This window comes from Siphateles boraxobius, unplaced genomic scaffold (assembly GCF_051911475.1).
Source record: "Siphateles boraxobius isolate OS27281-9 unplaced genomic scaffold, OSU_SipBor_1 20, whole genome shotgun sequence".
NCBI classification, from domain to species: domain Eukaryota; kingdom Metazoa; phylum Chordata; class Actinopteri; order Cypriniformes; family Leuciscidae; genus Siphateles; species Siphateles boraxobius.
The window spans coordinates 7,670,387-7,687,487 of record NW_027508811.1 but is presented as its reverse complement, the minus strand read 5'-3'; the positions used below and the strand labels follow the sequence as shown (position 1 = coordinate 7,687,487).

Sequence of the window (17,101 nt, the reverse complement as noted above, 5' to 3'; positions counted from 1 at the left end):
TTCTCCAACTGTTGTGGGTGTGTGTCTTCACAGCACAGGAGCCAGACCTCCCACTGTGCCTAAACCAGTTTTATATACGGCCTGCTGCTAGACACAATTTTGTGAGTCTCCCGCAACTGTCTGATGTTGCCATTAAAGCATTACATTTTGTTGATGATATAAAGTGGTTGGTTCACTTTATAACTTAAACTGAATATAGATAGATAGATAGATAGATAGATAGATAGATAGATAGATAGATAGATAGATAGATAGATAGATAGATAGATAGATAGATAGATAGATAGATAGATAGATAGATAGATAGATGAAACAAAACTGCATTCATGTACAACTGTCAAGGGAAATAAATGTAATTGCTTGAGTATGTTACAGATTCAAGTATCATTTGTATAATGGCGACCTCTACTGGAAAATATTATAACCGATGATAACCTAAAAATGTTATAAATAACATATTTTATTAATGTGTTACAAGATGATTTCTGAAGGAAAAAAAAAATATATATATATATATAATTTAAATAGACTATAAAATATATACAATTTAAAGAATGTAATCACTCATATTAATTATATAATTTAATTATATGTATATATATATATATATATATATATATATATATATATATATATATATATATATATATATATATATATAATTATATTAATAGTATTATTTCTACATTTTTATTAGTTCTAATTAATAAGATGAAAAACACTTTTTTACGTTTTATATATTTTCGGGTACAATCAATTACAGTAATAAAATGGACACGCTGTGGTTTTTGTTAAATGGATAGTTCACCCAAAAAATTAAATTCTGTCATCATTTACTCACCCTCGAGATGTTTCAAACCTGTTCTTCTGATGAACACAAAAGAAGATATTTTTTAAGAATGTTGGTAACCAAACAGTTGATGGACCCCATTGACTTCCATAGTATGATCAAATATGTTATTGAAGTCATGTGTCCATCAACAGTTTTGGTTACTGACATTCTTCAAAATATCTTCTTTTCTGTTCAGCAGAAGAAATAAATGAAAACAGATTTGGAACAACTTGAGGGTGAGCAAATGATGACAGAATTTTCATTTTTTGGGTGAACTATCCCTTTAACTCTCTTTATGACGTAGGAACAGGTGACTTTCCACAGCTACAAATGTCAATCGTCTTATGGAGTGTCAATGTGATGAAAACAAATCTGCTGAATTTTATAGCTACTGTAGATCTGCACAGGCTGTGCACAGGCTCACATGCCCTATAAACCCGCTGATGTTTTTTAAAATACCCTCTTGTTTACAGATCTCACTCTTGAGTAATCACACTTTCGCAGATGTCACTTATATATCTCATAATAGCTGCGCAATCGTGACAGAGTAATCTAGTGCTCCTGCTTATTTACATGGCGAACTGGTTGACACAGAATCCTAACTAGATTTTCCCCACAGAAAACCTGCAATTTTTTGCTTGTTTAGAATTAGAGTGTGATAAGGGCTGTGTAATCGAGGCTAATTTACGAATCCTACTATGGTAAAGGGTCGAGGCTTAATGTAAATGACCATTGCTTTTTGGAAGGTCACCAAATCCCGTCAGCATAACCTCATTATTATTCATGAGCAACTTAGTTTCTTTTAATTATTTTAAAGATAAATAATTTAATAGCCTACTAAAAATATGGGGGGTAATGGCACAAGTAATGAACTTCTCCTTTGCCATAGTAACATTAATTCTTTCCTCGCCGGTGTCTATCTATTCCACAGACAGTAAAAGGTCTATTCTCAGTAAACAGTTCTTGGATCTGTTATGTTGGAAACGGTGGAAGTGACGCAAGCTGAGGAGGGTGGAGTTGCGGCATGTGTGTTTGTTAGCTACAGCTGAATGGAAACGAATAACTTACATGGAGCGCTCGTGTAGAAATACGATAGCTTAAATGACAGCAAGCGGCTCTGCTTAAAAGAAGTCATCATTATCCTAGAGAGTTCAGAAACGACACGAGTAATGACAGTACGCGTCTTCCAACTAGAAAAGACCACGACTGTATTATGGTTTTGACATTTATTTAGTTTTATAATTTGTAATACTTCTCCCATCTCAGAAGCTCATCACTGTTTGGAATATTTTTGTACATGACTATCTCTAAAATAATCGAAGTGGAGGAGCCACAATTGGGGGACTGTAATATGAAAAAAGAAGCATCCGATTTATTAGGGTTTGTTCCGCAAAAAGATATTGTTTACAACGAACTTCTGCCTTACAAGGACAAACTAGACGAAGAGTCCAATGAAATTTTGGCACAGATCAAAGGAAACCTCGGCCGAGCCGTCCAACTCAGAGAGATATGGCCAGGTGTCTTGTTTTGGACGAGGAAACTTTCCACGTAAGTATTTTAATTAGAGGCATTACTTCATTAAACATTATCCAGGAATCATCCTGATAGTTATCTGCCCACGAAATTAAATTGTGAAGTTGTTCATGATCATGAATCATAAAAAGGGCCTTCGATCATTCCCTTAACCTTAATAAATAGGAAATGTGATGTTCTGTAGGCAGCTGTATTTAGAGTTAGGCAGCTGTATTTAGAGTTACGGGAACACCGAACACTTTGTATTTAGGAGGATAAATCAGACTAGGGTAAAAATATCTCCCTTGCGTTTTAAATAGAGCGCTAATCACAGTGCGCACTGACTGCTGATGCGCATGCGTAGTCAACTTTGTTTCACTTGCGTCATTGTTCAAACAAATGTTATCGAAGAACGATCAAATAAATATAATTTTAGAACGTTCAATTTGAACACTTTGCGAGATTTTAACTGGGTATGATAAAACCATTACATTGAGTTGTTTAGATTTAAGTTGTTTTTAAATGATAACCCATTGTTGACTAATATATAGGCCTACAATCAGCTTTGGCAACAACGTTGTGGTTTGGTGTTAAAAGTATCAAATGTAGAGTTACCTATTTGAGCCTTCATTGCAGTGAAGGTAAGGAAATGACTGGTGTTTAAAGAGCCATATTTTGTCAGTGATTGCAAAATGGCTTGTTGGTCATGTTTTAGCTACTCAAGTGCTATTTTAAGAGCTCAACAAGCACAAACTGTCACTGATGTCAGACTGCGTGTGACTGAGATGCAATACTCATCTGTAAACAGTAAACATTCAGAGAAATATTGTTCTCAATGTCATCCAAGCCATTTGAGTAAGCCAAGACATCATATTGTTACTCACTAAATCTATTCATTGATCTCCAGATTGCCTGTATTTTTAAGAATGCATGGTATGTCCATGTTTTGGAGATGTCCTAGAGTCAGTAGTTGTGTCCCAAATTACGCTCTCAATCTCTAAACACTATGTACTCAACCATGTCGAATGGTATGAATATTATAAGGTTATTTTGTCATTCAGCATCGGAGTCTGATCGCCCCTGCCCCTCTGCTACGTAAAGGGGATAGTTCGCCCAAAAATTAAAATGTTGTCATTACTTACTCACTCTCAAGTTGTTCTACTCACACTATTTATACTACAAAACGTTATAGAATAGTGCATAAGTATGCAAATTGGGACACACATAGTAGTGTTTGTGTTAGAAATTGTCTCTATGTGCACTTAGGTGTTTAGGACATGGCTTTATTTATCACTGCCAGTCCAGAGAATATCTGCACACAAAACCCTCTTGGTAAGGTATTGGCATTGCCAGCCTAAGCACAGATACTAGGTCTGGCCTAGATTATTCGATTGTGTCAGGTCAGCCATGAGTCCACTTCCTTTTCATTGGAAAGCAAGCTTGGGCAGCTTGACCTAAATCTACTAATTAAAGTGATTTACTTGGGTATCACATGTTGCTGTTATGTTCGGAGCCATTGAAAACCCATCTAAATGGAATAATTTTTAGGGCAATCTAAATTTGTTTAGATTTTATGCATAAATGCACATTGTTGATGTTATGATCTAACATGACTACACCAATCAGCACATGGTCAGCACAATAACACTGTCAGTTCTAAAACTGATAATAACCACCAGTCTGTTTCATCTCATACAACACACCGTCATAATGGTTAATATCAGAGAGAGACACAATATAGTTTGAATAAAGTGGTACTTTTTAAAACCCCACAATACTTCCTTGTCCTTCAGGTACATGCGATTATATGGAAGGAAGTTCAGCAAAGAGGACCATGTGCTTTTCGTCAAGCTGCTGTACGAGCTGGTCACCATCCCCAAACTGGAGATCAGTTTGATGCAGAGCTTTGCCCGTCTGCTCATCACCCTGCTGAAGTAAGACTGACTTCATTCATGCCGTCACGTCAACACTGGAGGCTCAGAGATTGTCACTGTGTGGGGTGTTTCTGTAGTAGTTTGCAAACTATTTAGCCTAGCCATAAAGATTGATAAACCATCCATCCAAATACAATACTTTAATAATTAAAATAAGCAATTTTACATATTATGTAGCCATTTGATAATTGTTTCTTCACCTCACATCAATGCAATTATGACTGGACCCTCACAGATTTGTAATCGCAGAGTGGCAGAACAGCTCTTGAGTTTTGAATATCCACTATGACACAAACCATATGAAGAAAATCATCTTGATTAAATGGTTTTGTCTTTCAGGAAGAAGGAGCTGCTTTCAAGAGAGGACATAGAATTGCCATGGCGACCCTTGTATGAGTTGCAGGACAGGATCCTGTACTCAAAGACAGAGCACCTCGGCCTGAGCTGGTTTCCCAGGTACACGCATATCTCATCAGAGATGTTATAGAAATAGGACTAAAGCAGTAATAACTTGATCTCAACATCTTAAAAATCTCTGTTCAATAAAATGGGTAAAATAAATGTGCTTATGTAGTTACTCTAATAACTTCCATCCCAGCTTTGGTTTTGGTTTTGGTTTTGTCTGTCACAGGGAATTTGCACACATCTTAGAACTGGTGCTGATGTTGAGAATCTCATAAAAATGTTGTCTGAGTAGACAGGAAGTGCTGAGTGTGCCTGTCTTTTTATCTCCTCTCATATTCAGTTCTCTGCGGCCACGCTCTTCCTCTAAACACATTCTCGTTAAACTTGCTCAGAGGTGGTAAGGACCATGTTATTTTATGTTAATATTTAAAGGTGCACTCTAATTTTTTTTGCACTCAATGTTTCGCTGGCTCTCATTTCGTCCCAGTGGTCTTTGACTTTATACTCGCTTTGTTTGTCTTTAAATCTGTTGCTGTGGATGCATGACATTTTTGCTGGTGCACAATAACAACGTCTGTTTGTCTGTTTGTTCCTTGTTGATCATCAATGCATATTCTGCAACTCATACATACACATAAATAAAATGGATGTTTTTTATTTGTTAAAAATTAAGTTTCACAAGATGACAACTGAAGGATTATACTCTGAGCTTTTCACATCCTTTACTTTTTGGAAATTTTTGTTTGTTTAAATACTGAATTAGGGTATGCCAAATAATTGAATTAGGCCAAAATGGTTCCATGTCTTTCTTATATTTTCAGATATGTTTGACCTATCCTGTATTATTAAGACGTTAGTAATGGTAAAATTACAGACGATACCAAACAGGAAAAAAATGTATAGATTTCTTAAGTTTTTAGTAATTTAGTTCTGAAATGTGTTTAAAACAACATACAATTTTATATATATATATATATATATATATATATTTCAATTGATATATGAGATTCATGTCACATTGCACAAAAAAATACTGGCACCATGACACAGGCTGTTGGACTCCAATGCTGTGAAATCTAATGCTGTGCTGCTCTCACACTATTCAATAACACACTGTTGCTCAATTGACATTCCCAAGCCAACACTGAACACGGCGTATTGTACGTTGTTCCTGAGTGCTGAGCGTGTTTGTAGCGTCTGTTTCCCCCATGCTCTTTAATGCAGTCATCTGATACTCCAGTATCCTTGTTGGGCTGCAGCAGTGAATCCCTACTGAGGATCACATTCTTTCCTCTGAATGAGTCCAGAGGTGAATGATTTCTATGGCCTATTTCAAAACTAAGGTCCTCAGGTTCAGAGGCCCTGTCTGGGTGTCGCATATCTGCAATTCTTTGGTGACACATGCATTTTTACATTTGTTTAGCTGTGTGATTTTTATGGTGCATGTGTTTGATGGGTTTCATGCAAGTGGTGAATGTGATTTTGATGTTTTGGTATTGAAGAACAGAATTACCTGAAATAACCCCTCCATTTTAGATGCTCACATTAAGGAGGTTGATAAAACTTTAAAATAGCTTTGCTGACCAGCTTTTAAGCAACATTTAGGTCACAGATGGACAATCAGCCTAATAAAAACTCTACTTCCCAAAAGTTCCTCTACCACTAGACTCATCCCCACATTTTGGGGGTTTATAACAGGAGACTGAGGAGGTTTTGTAATGAATGAATGGGTCTAACAAACACTAGTGTGTTGGGTTTGTTTATTGAAGAATTGTTTGCATGGAATTAAAGTGTTATTGTATCTAATGTCGGACACTTTCAAGTTTTTCTTCCGTTTGCAGCTCAGTGGAAGGAGTTCTGAAGGCCTTAATCAAGACCTGCAGGCCGTAAGTACTTGCATATCTTCAGAGGTGTAAAGAGTACCCGGAAACCATACTTGAGTACAGATATCCTACAACAAAAATGACTCAATTTCAAGTCACAAATTCCAATACGACTTAAGTCTTAGAGTATCTGATTTTAACAGTACTTTTTATTAGTACTGGGTTTTTTTTAGCACTTTTTAAGTATTTTACTCATACTGAATGTAGGCTCAAAGATGTGCTTATGATACATGCCAGTAAAAAACAAGAAATGGTGTAATGTGTAATTGCATTACTCTTCACAAATTAATATAAAAAATTTGTGGTCAAGTAGAAGCTAAAATTTGCCAATATCTTTCTATACTCAGTAAAACTACAAAGTAGGCAATAATATTCTTAAGTACAGTAACTAATTACATTTACTCAAATACTCGTTATGCCTCGTATATAACTACCAATCGGTATTTTGGGAATCTTCAGAAATTAGACTTTCTATTTTTGAAATATTATTAAGCACAAAATTATTAACCATCACAACTATTTTCAACATTGATAATAATAAGGGAAGGTTTCTTGAGTACATAATCAGCTTATTATAATTATTTGTGAAGAAATTGTTCTGAAAAATTAGCTTTGCTGATAAATGTAACGTTTTGATAACTACTTTCTATACTGAAATTTGAGCCATTTCATAGTTTTCATGTCTTTAATATATGACAACTAATAAAGAGTGAGCAGGTGTGTCCAAACATTTGACTGGTAATGTATATAAACCCTGCGCTCTCAATAGATCTTCAGTTTCTCCCTAGTCATTTAATCCTGTTTAATTCTATTTTAATTTGGCTTTGTTGGAGTTTCCTGTCTCTGAGAGACCGAAATGTCCCAGGATCAGTGCAATCCGTTCCTTAGCAAGAGGTCAAAAGGGGCATCATCCTTCAACAGCAGACTATTAAAATTAGGATAAAACTGTTTTAATACAGTGTAAGTGAAATAGAAAGAGACCGTCGTATGATTGACTTGTTTCTACTTAAAAACAGTGACACAAAAGAGACTGGAAGTTATCTAGGGTGAGGGCAGGCTGCATGTTCAGAGCTCTTCTCGGCTCATCTTGGATTACAGAAAAGGTTGCCATGCGCCCAAGTCAGTGAAGTCCATACTTTTAGCTTGTACAGATAATGCACTGTTTGCAGATTGCTCATGAATGGGCCAGTAGATGATCCAGAGGATGTCTTGTTTCTTGAAGTGGCTTCATTCATTTTACAAAAGCACATTTTATCCAGTTAATAAGAGTTTACCTGTCCTGCATACAGTTTAACATGATATTTAGGTACTTTTAAAAATAATATGTAATACATATTTATTTATTTATTTATTTATTTGAAACATCACAAAGGTTTAGTACTATTATCTGTGTGCATAACATTTTAGGTGTCAGCAACAACAAAATGATTCTCTGTCTGTCTGAATTTGTATGCATGCAGTTATTTCCCAGAATCAGCAACACAGGAGATGCTAAATGAGTGGAAACCTCTGATGTGCCCTTTTGACGTGACCATGCAGAAGGCGATGGGATATTTTGAGCTCTTCCTGCCCACCACTCTCCCCCCAGAGCTGCATGATAAGGGCTTCAAGTGAGCACTGTCTAAACCTTATTATGACACACTTTGAGTCCTTGCACAGTCAGTCCTTATAGTCTTTCTGCTAGACTTGAAATCATATATAGAAAAGATGAATTTAGCACATACACACTACCTTTCAAAAGCTTGGGGTCAGTAAGGCTCTAATGTACTCCGAAGCTACATTTATTTAATCACAAATACAGTAACGGTAATTTTGTATAAAAAAAATATATATACATATATATATGTATGTGTATATATATATATATATATATATATATATATATATATGTGTGTGTGTACAGGTGAAACATGAAAAATTTGAATATCGTGCAAACATTTTAATTTTGATCATTATGGCTTACGGCTTATGACAACCCCAAATTCAAAATCTCAGAAAATTTGAATATTACATGAAATCAATAAAAAAAAGGATTTTAAATACAGAAATGTCGGCCCTCTAAAAAGTATAATGATGCATATGTATATAGTTATATATAGTAAATATATTATTTTCACCTTTTAATTTGAATTACTAAAAAACATGAACTGTTGCACGATATTCACATTTTTCCAGATTCACCTGTATGTATTGTATTTAAAATAACTGTTTTCTATTGTAATATATGTTTTAAAATGTAATTTATTTCTATGATGGCAAAGCTGAATTTTCAACAATTTCCACTATTCATTTCTTTAAAATCATACTGGCCCCAAACTTTAAAATGGTACTATACATATTGCAGAATGGAGATTAATGGACAAGCCATTGTTATTTTTTGTATTCAATTTAATTTGAAAAGTCATTCATACAAACTAGAACTTTTCCAGAGTTAAAAATACACTAAAATACCTTTATTTGAATGATGTGTTTCCACAGACTTTGGTTTGATGAGTTGATAAGCCTGTGGGTGTCTGTGCAGAACCTTCCAAGCTGGGAAGTGGTATGATTGTCTCACTATCGAAGTTAACTCTGTGGATTTCTCTTTCACATCCTCATTGATTCATTACATATAGTGTTAACCCGATTTCGTCTTTTCCAGAATCTTGTCAGTCTTTTTGCACGACTGGCAAATGACAACATTGGTTACATAGATTGGGACCCTTATATACCGAAGGTGAGGACATCGCTCTAAAATTTTAGTCCGCCGTCTGTTTTTAGTAACAGGTTTCTTATTTAAGTGATTTTCATGTACACATTAAGCCATTAAATCCAGAGCTAGTTCAGTGTTGCTGGTTATACATTTTGTATTCTGTGTCTGTTCTCAGATCTTCACCAGGATCTTGAGGAGTCTTAATCTTCCTGTAGGATCCAGTCAGATGCTGGTTTCCAGATATCTGACGAATGCCTATGACATTGGTCATGTGGTCACCTGGATTTCTGCTTTGCTGGTCAGTGTGAAATAAAGGCACCTTCCAAAATATGCTATTGAAATACCATTAAGTTATGATGTAATAAATTTGCTTTATGTTTAATGTGTTTTTAGGGAGGGCCAAGCAAACAGACCCAGACCCAGCTCAGTGGCCTTTTCAGCAGTATCACCTTGTTTTTACACCCTTCTAACCACGGCCGCTGGCTGGTGAGTTACTGCAAGGGATTTCTGATTCTGATATTTATGCTTCATTTCTTCTTTATTATAAATAAATGTTATATCAAATTATATAAATAGTATTTATAAGTCTAAACAAATTAAAAATATAAGAATAAACAAATTCACTGGATTATCAAGACATTACCACATGATTTTTAAAACCAAGAAGAAAGAGCAAAATGAGTCGGGTCGCTATCCAGATTTTAATCGTCCTCCCAGAATGCTTTAGAGGAGCCTGCAGCTGTGTCCGTTTCAAACACACTGCTGCTATCAACAATACATGCCATTCTTTTTCTGGAAGCATCTCCTCATAGACGAGGACGGCTCATCTTTCCTGGGTTGCGTGTTTGCTTTGTCTGGGGGAGGCATCTAGTTTTCACAGTAAAACCCTGCGGAAGCTTTGTTATTTTATTGTTGCCACATTGTTGATGAGATGTTCAGTCTGTAGAACATTGATTTGTTTTCAGAAGCTTACAGAAAGTGTTCTTCCTTTGATGATGCAGATTAATTGTGTGATTTGTGGTGGTGGGAATCACAGGGTACAAAACGCTTTATGACAGGAAGGAATGTGTCGAGGCCAACATGCTCACTTGTTGAAATGGGAATCTGAAGTTAATATCCGTCCCTTTGATCAAATGGATTTTTTTTTTTTTGACAGTAATTGCTCAGTAGAACTAACTTTTTTTTTTAAACCATCCACAATTCCATGTTTGCTTAATTTATTTTAGGCTTCAATCTGACACTTTGTCTCTTTAGAAAAATAAATGTCATTATTTCAGACCTATTACAGACCCATTACAGATGTGGTTGCTGGATGGGAATTTTGTTCATTCAGTCTGTCTCCCAGTTGTAATAATATCATTGTGGTCAGAGCTCCATTTCCAGGCCATTTCCCCTCTTTCTCCCCAATGATTTTCTTCCTCCTCCCCTTCACTGTGATAATAACAAAAAAAATTGTAATTATTGCATGTAAATATAAGTTCCATAATCAGTCCTGTTCAAAATCTATTATTTTATTTTTTTTACTTTCTTTTTAATAAATAACTGTTTTTCTTTGCCCCGTCCATCCCCAGATGAAACTCATGAAACTCCTTCAGCGTTTACCTGCCAGCGTTGTGAAACGTCTGCATCGAGAACGTTACCGGACGCCAACATGGCTGACCCCTGTTCCCGAAAGCCACCTTCTCAGTGAGCAGGACATCACAGACTTTGTAGAGAGCATGAAGGAGCCTGTCCTTCTTGCCATGTTTAGCAAAACCGGCAGCCTGGATGCTGCCCAGGCCCTGCAAAACCTTGCCCTGCTCAGACCCGAGTTGGTCATTCCTCCAGTGCTGGAGAAGTAAGTGTATGTGTGTGTGTTTGTTTGTTTAAAGCACATGCTAATGTATTTTTAAGGTAAGAACTTACAATAACATTACATTAAGACTAAATAAATTGATGATAAGCTGATGGTGTGCTTGATCATTATCACATAAAAGCATTTTTTGGGACCCTTTTCTAATTTAAGGACATATCCCGCCATGGAGACCCTCACTGAGCCTCACCAGCTGACCGCCACTTTAAGCTGCATGATCAGTGTGGCACGGAGCCTGGTGGCCGGGGGCAAGAGTTTTCCTGAGGGCCCCACACACATGCTGCCTCTCCTCATGAGGGCTCTGCCGGGGGTCGACCCCAATGACTTCAGCAAGTGTATGGTGAGAGTCTGTTCTGCTGTTAACTAAAACTATAACGGTTGGAAATAAATCTGAAGAAAGATCAAAATATTAGATGATAAACTAAAAAATTAGAACTCAAATAAATAAGCTTAAATTGAACCTTTAAATTAATTACAAATAAATATAATATAAATGAATAAATGAATATGAAATAAATAGATATTAAATATAAATATATAATAATAATAAATAAAAACAAGCACTTAACAAATTTACTCAAACTAAAAGCTAATTCAAATTGTATATAAATAATACTAAAATAAGACTGATTGAAGATAATGGGTGTTTTTTTATGATTATATACTTCCCTGTCCTAAGTAAGAATATTATTAAGTTAAAGTATAACACTTTTGTGCCAACCCTCCCATAGCGAAAAAATATTTTTATTTTATTTTTTCAGATAACATTCCAGTTATTAGCAACTTTTGTTACTCTTGTGCCATTGGTGGACTGTTCAGCTGCTGTTCAGACAAGAAATGACCTCACACAGGTCAGATATATCCCTGCCCTTATATTATGTTTACGTGTCATAGTTCATGTGTGACTCAGTCTTTTCTTTGTGCAGGTGGAAAAAGAGTTGTGTTCTGCCTCTGCAGAGTTTGAGGATTTTGTTCTTCAATTTATTGATAGGTACAGAACTCAGAGTGCCAAATGAATACTGTACCAGTGTTTATTCTTTCTGTATCTTCATTCTCCCTCTTATGTTTGTGTATTTAGGTGTTTTGCACTGATTGACATCAGTACTCTGGAACAGACCCGGGAGGAGATGGAGACAGAGAAAATGACTCATCTAGAGAGTCTGTTGGAGCTCGGCCTGTCCTCCACACTCTACACTATCCTCACACAATGCTCCATGGAAATATTCCAGGTCATTACAAATGTTACAAACACATACATGGAGATAAAGCTAGTCATAAGATACTGTACACTACCATGCAAAAGTTTTGGGATAAAAAAATTTTTTTAACTTTTTTTTTAGGATTCTTTAATGTATAGAACGCTCACAAAAGCAGCGTTTATTTGAAACAGAGTTTTTGTATCAAATGTCTTTACTGTCACTTTTAATCAATTTAATATGTCCTTTCTGAATCTTACAGACAGAAAATATTATATAATATTTAAATAAAATATTATAGACCCCAAACTTTTGAACTTAAAGGGACACCAGGCAAGCCTGAGTGTTTTTTCTCTACAAAGCTCCCCCTAGCTCCCCCTGGTGTCTCCGTCCCCCTGGTAGTAAATGCTTTCAAACACACTGTCGTAAAAACAAACTGTTGTTCCTCCCCCCTCGCCACGAGCAACCCAGCTGATCAGCTGTCAACCCAGCTGAGCATGAACCGGCTATTTCAAACCTTCAAAACTAATTTCGTAACTTCTATATTTGCAAACAAGACGGTCACAGAAAATATTTTGAGTCTGGACTTCATTGTAGTTGACAAGGATTTGTAGTATATGGATCAATACAATAGAGAATGCAATCGGTGAGCCATCGGCTTCTACACTATGTAGCGCACTGCAAAAAAGCTACACCGGCTCCAAATAAAAGCAAAGTAACACCTGGATGCAACGTGCAAGCTAAATTAGACACATAGAAGTGCAGCATCCATCTAGCTAGATCAAGCCAAAATCTCCGCTAGCCATTTAGACGCGGGTAGGATACACCGGTGTCTTGATTTTGAAGAAATTTGATATCTGATTTTGATATCTGATTTGATATCTGAATTTGATATCTATTTATTTGCGAACTAAGTTACACAAATAAAACTGACAGAGGAACGGCCAAACAACTACAGAAATCAAACGCGTTTGCTAATGACAATACTAACATCAAAGTTATAGTATCTAACGTACTAGTAAGCCCGTAACAGACAGCGATCATAATAAAAACCTTTACAGACAATAGCAAACATCCTGAGGTCACAATTACTTGAAATTTTAATATTAAACACAGTTTATTCCAAAGTTACTTACAAGTGCAACAGCAAGAAGGCCAGGTCAGCATCAGTTTTGCAGGCTTCTGTTTCTCTCAGTTCTGGCCATTCTGAAAAAGCCAGTTCGATATTTACTCGAGTCTGACTTCTTGCTCGGTCAGTCTCCCGTTTCCTCTTTCGTTGGTCCTCCGACAAAGATTTCCTAGCTTTCTGCTTCTTTTTTACAGGCTCAGCCATAACTCAATCGATCGTTGCCTTTTGCTTATAGTTAGCCGGTACTTGAATGGGGGCGTGTATGTGTGCAGTGTCGTCAAGCAATTCGTTACATCGCGAGACCTGATATCACGCGATACTTCCTGACGGCCCAAAGTTACAAGTGAGTTTTTTCCGCTCTTACCATGTCTCGGGCACCATGGGGGGTGCGAAACCACCACCATTCAACCCGAAATAAGTAATATAACCATTCCACTGACTCCAAAGCTGTTCAGTTAAGGTAAAAAAGTTACCTGGTGTCCCTTTAAGTGTATTTGGCTGGTATGACTCAGTTAGGATACCTGAACATATTACCCTCATTTTCACAGGTGGCTCTCGAAAAAGTCTTCAACTTCGCCACTACAAACATTTTTGAGACTCACGTTGCTGGACGGATGGTAGCAGATATGTGCCGAGCTGCAACCAAGGTCAGTGTCCTGAGCTCAACTCACAGACATTCACAGCTGACAGTGTTTCTCAAAAAAGTTGTCTGACAATTTCAAATGATTATTCTCCTTTTTAGTGTCACCCGGCAGAGGCTCTGAAGCTCTTTTTGCCTCACTGCTGTAATGCCATATTACAAATCTCATCCAGTAAGTTCCACATGGCACATGCACCTAATGTTAATGTCTTGCTACATGTGTTGTGTTTCCTGTTAACATACCATGTGTTCTCAGATGAAGAGGTATTAAATGAAGAGGAGCTGGATAAAGAACTGATGTGGAACCTCCAGCTGTTGTCTGAGGTCAGTCACTCGATTCTGCCACTCGTAGATAAGTAGCTGTGTAACTTTGGAAATGCTGAAATCTTTATATAGAAATCTATAGCTAGAAATTTCTATTTAAAAATATATATATATATATATTTATAAATTTGAAATGTATATTTTGAAATCGAACTCTAGGAATATAGAAATCTCAATTTAGAAATTAAAGAAACTTCAAAACGTTAGGGTCGGTAAAATTATTTAATGTTTTTTTAAAGAAGTATCTTATTTTCACCAAGGGTGCATTTATCTGATCAAAAATAAAGTAAAAAATTAATTGTCTAGTAATATTGTTTATTAGTAATATTGTGTAATAACTGGTTCTGTTTTAATAATATTTAATATTCCTGTGATGGCCAAGCTGAATTTCCAGCATCATTACTCCAGTCTTCAGTGTCACATGATCCTTCAGAAATCATTCTAATATGCTGATTTGCTGCTCAAGCAACATTTATTTTTTCAATGTTGAAAACAGATGTGCTGCTTCATATTTCTGAGGAAACCATGGCCTTTTTTAAGGATTATTTGATGACTAGAACAGCATTTATTTAAAATAGAAATCCTTTGTAACATTATAAATGTATTTACTGTCACTTTTGATCTTTTTAATTCATCTTTGCAAAATAAAAATATTATTTTCTTTTAAATTTTTTTTAAAGAATTTTGGTTTAGTTCATAACCTATCTATACTTGAAGAAATAAATCTAGAAATCAAACTCTAATTTTAAAACTATATCTAGAAATTTAGAACTCTTGAAATCTGAAAACTTGACTCTAGCTTCTGAGAACCATATCTAGACAGAGATGCATAAGATCACAGTCCTTGTCTTTGTCTGTAGGTGACCCGTGTGGATGGTGATCAACTGCTGCTCTACAGGTCTCAGCTAGTGCAGATTCTTCAGTTGACTCTGCACCTGAAATGTAAGCCGGGCTACAGTCTGGCTTGTAAGCTTCTCTATCACATCCTGCGTTCCTCATCCCTCATCTATCCCAGAGAGTACTGCAGCGTCCCTCGCGGTGCCCAGCAGCACACTGACACATACCTACCAATCAAGGTCAGCCTCAAGGGGAAAAAAACACTAATCCTTTCATTGTGACACATGCCGTATCTCTGCTCAGAAAAAAATCTGAAATATGATGCTGTAATCCTGAAGAACCCATTTTAAGAGTCCATTTAAAAAATTGTTGACGCACAGTAAGAGTATAGACCATTTTCAATTCGTGGAAAGCATACAGGTCATTTAAGTCAGTTATATGTTCAGTAGACATCTCTGACGTTTGTATCTTGGTAAATCTAAACTAAGTTTGAGATATCATTGAAATTTCTTCTGAAACTCTAGAGAAGATATGCGTTTGATTACTGAGGTCTTTTCTCAGGAGAAAAATTTGAGAAACAGAAGGAGATTTAAGCAAGTCTCCATTGCTCCCAATTTACAGTAATAGAAGTGATGTCTAGGAGAAACAATTGAGATAAATCAAATGTAATTACTGTTTTAATAATCATTTATATTTCAAAGTGCCAAATGTTATGTTTTAGGGCTAATGTTAGTAAAAATTAATATTCTATAAAATATTATAATAGTATTGTTATTATTATTATTATTAATCATAAGAAAAATTACAGTAGATGTCAATGGGACTATATAATATATTTACATATTTAAAAATTCCAAAATGTGCAAATTACCATTCACAACAACAGAGTGACTGGGAAGTCTCCACTAGGATATTTCTGTTTTTGCTCATGTGACAGGGCTTTACTTTTATCCTATCAAATGAAGAAGAAGAGATGAGATGTTTAGGTAAATGAACGGTTTAGTGGAGCTCCGTCACCCTCTTTAGCATTGAAATGCCTAAGCACCTCTTCTTAGATAGACAGACGTCACTCTTCCTAACTGTCTGACGTCTTAATGCGCGATTCATCTGAACTTGACTCTGTCTCAGCATTCTCAGAAAATCAGAACTACTTTTACTCCCGTTGTTTTCAACATTTATGAGAACAAATCAATGAAACAAAATGTTTTTCTTAAAGAGCTCCTATTATGCTATTTTAGAAGTTCCTAATTTTGTTTTGGTGGTCTCTTACAATATGTTTACAGGCATCCAAGATCCAATAACACTTTAAATTTCTCATAATATACATTGCAGCATCACTTCTTTTCTCCCAGTGTCTGAAATGGTTCAATAAAAGATTCAGTATCTCTAAACCCCTCCTTTCTGAGAGCATACTCTGCTCTGATTTGTCCGATGGCCCACTCTGTTGTGATTGTGTGTCGGAAACGAAACGCCCGTTACCGTATCTGAATTTCAGCTCCATAGGCTTCCTCAGCACTTTTATACACCGTGATAAGAACAGTAACAGTAACAGTGAAATCAGCTTTTAATTCAAGCCTGAGTTCTGTTTAATTCAAGAGCATGCAAAATGGATTTCAGCTTTCACTGAAAACAGCGTCTTTTCAACATGTCGACAACTTGAACCAAACTCCTTCATGCCTCAGCTACAGCGTTTAAGGGCGGGTCAAAGTGGATGTTCTTCACTGGACAGCCATTGAAGACCATAGGCTAGCATTATGCAAAATTGTTTCAAACCTACGTAGGTTTGTGCAGAAAGTAAGACTGGAATTACTGGCGACTCATTTCAGGCAGTTCAGAATGGGTGACAACAACTCAATTTATTATGC

The 17,101-nt window shown here is 36.1% G+C and overlaps 1 protein-coding gene across 3 annotated transcripts in view; it reads left to right on the top strand.

The window, feature by feature from the left end:
* Positions 1–1,783: 1,783 nt before the first annotated feature.
* The window catches only part of psme4a (proteasome activator subunit 4a), a 32,672-nt gene continuing 17,354 nt past the window's right edge, over positions 1,784–17,101 (top strand). Inside the window, exons 1-19 of one of the 3 annotated variants that reach the window (XM_077236573.1) lie at positions 1,821–2,380; positions 4,138–4,278; positions 4,618–4,734; positions 5,024–5,080; positions 6,525–6,569; positions 8,027–8,176; positions 9,045–9,108; positions 9,208–9,282; positions 9,434–9,556; positions 9,652–9,744; positions 10,830–11,095; positions 11,264–11,450; positions 11,872–11,961; positions 12,037–12,101; positions 12,189–12,339; positions 13,984–14,082; positions 14,178–14,247; positions 14,332–14,399; positions 15,260–15,475. In XM_077236573.1, coding sequence (XP_077092688.1) covers positions 2,130–2,380; positions 4,138–4,278; positions 4,618–4,734; positions 5,024–5,080; positions 6,525–6,569; positions 8,027–8,176; positions 9,045–9,108; positions 9,208–9,282; positions 9,434–9,556; positions 9,652–9,744; positions 10,830–11,095; positions 11,264–11,450; positions 11,872–11,961; positions 12,037–12,101; positions 12,189–12,339; positions 13,984–14,082; positions 14,178–14,247; positions 14,332–14,399; positions 15,260–15,475 — 2,328 coding nt within the window. In that variant the 5' untranslated portion in view covers positions 1,821–2,129. Of the gene's footprint in view, positions 2,381–4,137; positions 4,279–4,617; positions 4,735–5,023; positions 5,081–6,524; positions 6,570–8,026; positions 8,177–9,044; positions 9,109–9,207; positions 9,283–9,433; positions 9,557–9,651; positions 9,745–10,464; positions 10,658–10,801; positions 11,096–11,263; positions 11,451–11,871; positions 11,962–12,036; positions 12,102–12,188; positions 12,340–13,983; positions 14,083–14,177; positions 14,248–14,331; positions 14,400–15,259; positions 15,476–17,101 lie in introns of those variants that run through there. The other 2 variants (XM_077236574.1, XM_077236575.1) reach the window with 2 other exon arrangements.